This window comes from Epinephelus moara, chromosome 8 (genome assembly GCF_006386435.1).
Source record: "Epinephelus moara isolate mb chromosome 8, YSFRI_EMoa_1.0, whole genome shotgun sequence".
Lineage (NCBI taxonomy): Eukaryota > Metazoa > Chordata > Actinopteri > Perciformes > Serranidae > Epinephelus > Epinephelus moara.
Genome location: NC_065513.1, coordinates 1,182,563 through 1,188,072, shown reverse-complemented (window position 1 = coordinate 1,188,072; position 5,510 = coordinate 1,182,563). Strand labels below are relative to the sequence as shown.

The 5,510-nt window shown below is 40.3% G+C and overlaps 1 protein-coding gene across 1 annotated transcript in view; it reads left to right on the top strand.

The window, feature by feature from the left end:
- The window catches only part of cacna1ba (calcium channel, voltage-dependent, N type, alpha 1B subunit, a), a 783,270-nt gene that overhangs the window by 700,606 nt on the left and 77,154 nt on the right, over positions 1-5,510 (top strand). The window contains exon 48 of the mRNA XM_050050840.1: positions 4,502-4,637. Within this exon, the coding sequence (XP_049906797.1) occupies positions 4,502-4,637 (136 nt within the window). The remainder of the gene's footprint in view (positions 1-4,501; positions 4,638-5,510) is intronic.

The window sequence follows — 5,510 nt, the reverse complement described above, 5'->3', positions numbered from 1 at the left end:
TCCCTCTTCCAGGACGGACAGACGTGCAATAGATGTCGTACAGAACAGATCAACATAATAAATTTACAGTATTCCATATGACAAAATGATACATAAAGCGAGACAGAAACAAAGAGAGATGCAGGACAGACAGTGATGACAGTAGCTTACAACAACATTCATTTAAGTAGTAGGCCTTATATTATAGTAATAATTACGGCAATTGTGGTACAATACGTTGTAAGTATATATTAATATATGATAGTGTATGTATGTGACAATAATAATCATGTGTATAATAACAGTAGAAGTATGACTAATGATAACAGCAGCAGTAGGAGGCATCAGGCAGGACAACAAAAGCGTGGACCAATTTTTCTGCATCTTTTTGGGACAGGATAGGCCTAATTTTTGCAATGTTACGCTGATGAAAAAACGCAGTCCGTAAGGTTTGTTTTAAATGGGAGTTAAAAGACCAATCGTGATCACAGTATGGTACGGTAGTGCTAGAGGCCAGAGTAATGCCATCCAGAGAAACTATATCATCAGATAAAGAGTTTCTGAGTTGTTTGGGGCCGAAAACAGTAACTTCCGTTTTGTCTGAATTTAACATCAGGAAATTGGAGCTCATCCAGGATTTTATGTCTTTAAGGCATTTTTGAAGTTTAGTTAATTGATCAGTTTCTTCTGGCTTTATCGATAAATGCAATTGTGTATCATAAGAATGGAAATTTACAAGGTGATTTCTAATGACGTTACCTAAGGGAAGCATATATATATAGTGAACAGAATTGGTCCCAGCACAGAACCTTGTGGAACTCCAAATCAAACTTTAGTATGTCACGTGAACGAACTGAAATCATTCAGATAAATGAGATTTAAACCAGCTTAGTGCAGAACCTTTAAGGCCAATTAAATGTTCCAGTCTCTGTAGTAGAATTTGATGGTCAACTGTGTCAAATGCGGCACTATGATCTAATAAAACAAGTACAGAGATGAGTCCTTTGTCTGAGGCAATCAGAAGATCATTTGTAATTTTTACTAGTGCTATCTCAGTGCTATGATGCACTCTAATTCCTGACTAAAATTCCTCAAATAAATTCTTATCGTGGAGAAAGTCACACAGCTGGTCTGCGACTACTTTTTCGAGGATTTTTGAAAGAAAGGGAAGATTAGATATTGGTCTATATTTGTAACACCTCTGGATTACAGCTACCTTAAAAGACTGTGGTACATAGCCTGTTAATAAAGATATATTGATCATGTGTAATATGTACATGTTAACTAAAGGTAAGACTTCCTTAAGTAGCCTAGTTGGGATGGGGTCTAAGAGACACATTGATGAAGAGAAGCAATCTAAATATATATCAGGTCTTACAGCTGTGTTTGAGGGCAGATAGGTACTGTCTGAGGACAAGAGGTCATGAATTTTGCCTCTAATAGTTAGAATTTTGTCATTAAAAAAGCTCATAAAATCACTGCTGCTAAAGTCTAAAGGAATACAAGGCTCATTAGGCTGACTTTCTGTCAGCCTGGCTACAGTGCAGAAAAGAAACCTGGGGTTGTTTATTTTCTTCTATTAATGATGAGTAATAGTTTGCTCTGGCATTACGGAGGGCCCTCCTATTCTTCTTAAGGCCCTGACATGATCCACAACTACTGGCTAAAGAAACTAACTGCACTCCATGAATGCCTGGCTGCACAAATGAACCAGCTGCTGATGGATGGGACCCATCCAAAGTGGTTGACCCATGGATCCCCTGAAGGGCACGGCGGTCCTGTCCAGCTACCGCCCAATAACCTGCCCCTGTAGAACATGGAAGCTCCTGTCAGGCATCATAGCGGCTAGGATAAATAGCCACATGGCCTAATACATGAGCAAGGCCTGGAAGGGAATTGGTAGTAACACCACGGTAGCCAAGCACCAGCCACTGGTTGATAGAGTAGTCACCCAAGACTGCAAGACCAGGCAGACCACCCTGTGCACTGCTTGGATTGACTACAAAACGCCTACAACCAGGAGCGATTCTAGGATCAGAGGTTTAGGGGTGCTGAGCACCCAGAGAGCTGCCCGGCCAGGCAAGCTAAATTTCACTGTTTTGTACATTTTAACGCAATTTCATTCCCACATTTGTGAAAGAAAAGCACAACACTTTTTGGGAAAGTCTGTGACTAAACCATCAAATCTGATAAAGGTTATTTAAATGCTGAGCCACAGCAAAAGAAGAATGGATTGGAATCATAAAAGAAACATCGTAACCCTAATTTCTGGGGGAGGATAACTCATTTTGATACAGCAGCTCCTGAACATACACATGAACAGTATATATATTTCTGGAGTAAACCAGCCCCCTATAGTGAGTACCAAAAATGGACCTTGGACTTATTTTTTATTTGAACTTTTATTTGAAATGCAATGCACAACATGTAACATTAACACATTAACAGTAATTGACTTTTTCAATGTTTGTCTCTGCTTTTTTCCTTCTTGTCTGTATTATATAATACAAATACATAAATAAAAATACACTTCCAAAAAGAAAAGTGCTTGAAATCTACAAAATAATAATAATAAATACACACAATAGGAGTTATAATGTTAATGGGCATCCAGTCAGTTAGCTAGTCAGTAGCACCTTTGCTTTAATATTAACACATGCACATGACACAACAGCTAGCTTCTCTCATTCCAATTCAGAGGACAGTGGTACTGACCACCTGTAATGTTTCCTAGCTAGAAAAAACGTCAGCTAACTCCTACCTAACAACATAAACAGTAACCTACGATTAAATGCAGCAAAAATGAGGACTGGTAATGATAATAATGTGTTGGTATTGAGTGGTTAAGTTAAGAAATGTGCCACATATCCTGGTCCCACAGCGCATTGCTCTGTGCAGATTGAGCGCTCAGAGCCCGAGTCGGGGAAAGGTGGGAGGGATGGGGTGGATCAAACCATTTTTGAGGCAAGGGGGGTGCTGCTGTATTTTTGTTGTTAAAATATTACGTTGCAACCAAGTACTGTATGGTTCTGACACTTTTCTAGCTTGTTAAAAAGGGACATACAGTAAAAAAAAAATAAAATAAAAAAAAATCTCTCAAATTTTAGGGGTGCTGGGATTCAATTTAGGGGTGCTTCAGCACCCCCAAAAATGGGCTAGAAACGCCTGTGCCTACAACTCAATGCCACACACGGATACTGGAATGCTTGGAAATGTACAGCATCAACAGAACACTAAGAGCCTTCATCAAGAACTCAATGGGGCTGTGGAAAACATCTCTGGAGGCCAACTCAAAGCCAATTGCTCAAGTTACCATCAAGTGTGGCATATACCAAGGTGATGCACTGTCCTTGCTACTGTTCTGCATAGGCCTGAACCCCCTCAACAAGCTCATCACAAAGAGAGGCTATGGATACCGGTTTCGAAGTGGAGCAACCATCAGTCACCTCCTATACATGGATGACATCAAGCTGTTTGCCAGGAGTTAGCAAGACATTGACTCACTGATCCACCTCACCAGGATCTAAAGCAATGTCATCGGAATGTCATTTGGACTAGATAAGTGTGGTCAGATGGTGTCAAAGAGAGGGAAGATGATGCAGATGTTCAGGACAGCTACAAATACCTTGGGATCCCATAGGCAAATGGAAACCCTGAGGAGGCCACAAGGAAGTCAGCCATAGCCAAATACCTACACAGAGTAAGGCAGGTCCTGAAAAGTCGGCTGAACGGAAAGAACAAGGTCCAAATCGTCAACATGTGCGCCCTGCCAGTCATCAGATACCCCACTGGTATAATAAGCTGGCCAAAGGAGGAGATTGGTTGTAATCAGCGACAAAACCAAGACTGATCTCAAGACACTGTTGGTCACGGCATATGAGAGAGAATATATGCATCATTGTAGGCTGGTACAAGTCAACTCATCCAGTTATGCCACTGACGGGTGTCCAATGATGTAATGTGTGTTGTATTTTAGACTCTCCAGGAAGGAATGTCAAGACAGCTTTGTAAGTGGCTGTTAGGTGGTGTCGTTGAACACCGTCTTTGTTGAGTGATGGTTATTCTGTTTAATGGCAGGGACCAGTCAGTCAAAACTAAAGAGGCTTTTTGGACGAGAGCAGAAACATCCTCAAGAAGTCTACCACAAGTCTATTAGCCTTTGATTTAGCGTTCATAGATATACTACAACCAGTATAGCTGAAAATCTCCACATACATGGGCGGATTACCTATGATGTAACATTGTATGATGGTGGTATTGATCGTGTCAAGAGATCCCTACAATTCTGAGAGAAAAAAATAAAAATACTTACAGAACATATCAATGACTATTCTACAGTAAGTCAAGGTTTCACCCATCCGCTAACACACATTTATTCATCAGTAGGAATGAAAATTATGAAATGTTATGAAGTTATCAAATTAAGTTCCATTTGGGTGTCCGCTGAGTGTCAATGTAAACCACTGACTCAGATTTACATTGTATAATTATTATGTTGAGCTGTGACTGGTAAAACCCACAGGTCAGGACATGACCACAACATCAGAGCATCATCCTCATGTGTGGTGGAGAAACCCAAGGAAGTGCCCCGAGCTAAAACTAAGAGAACCATGTCCAGGGGCCCATCAGAGGACACCACGGACACTGCCGTCATTCAGGTACTGTAAACAAACACATTCCTAACATGTGCTGTGTATGTGAAACTGTATTTTACTCATTCACTCATCAGCCATTTATAGTCAGTACATTTCATGTGTCTCTAGAAACTGCCAGTTCTGACTGGCTGAGTCATGTGAAGTGACAGAATTTTCTACAGAAGTTAGAATACTGTTTGAAAAATGTAATGACATACATGTTATTGTAAACATCTACTAACTAAAACTACAAATTCAGATTGAATGAACTTTGCTTGTGTGTGAGCCAGGTAAAGAGTTTATTTCAAATATGACAGTTGTCACTGAATACATGTACCGTGAAATCTCAAATTGCTTTGATTAAGGCCTTTTAACCTCAATAGCAGAGAGAACCAGACTTTAATTAGAATCTGGCTTATTTAAGAAACATGCCCTTATTTTTCATCTCCTCTGACTTTGTTTTCTTATCATAACTGGATAAGCTCTCCTGTTTTCTGGCCCGTTTTTAACAGTGATGGGAGTAACGGGGTTATATATAAACGGCGTTACTAACAGCACTACTTTTTTCAGTAACGAGTAATCAAAAAAGTTACTGTCTCCCCCGTTATAACGCTGTTACCCTTACTCACAATAAAATGTGCCGTTACTCTGCTTTACTTGAGTTCACTGCAGCGGCTTTCACTCAAGCAAGCTCCTTCTTAGCGGAGCTCTAAAGTGTTTTTTCTTTGGTGAGGGCAGGTGAGGGGGGAAGGGAGGGAGAGACAACCGCATAATCAATCAATCAATCAATTTTATTGATAAAGCCCAATATCACAAATCACAATTTGCCTCACAGGGCTTTACAGCATACGACATCCCTCTGTCCTTTGGACCCTCACAGCGGATAAGGAAAAACTC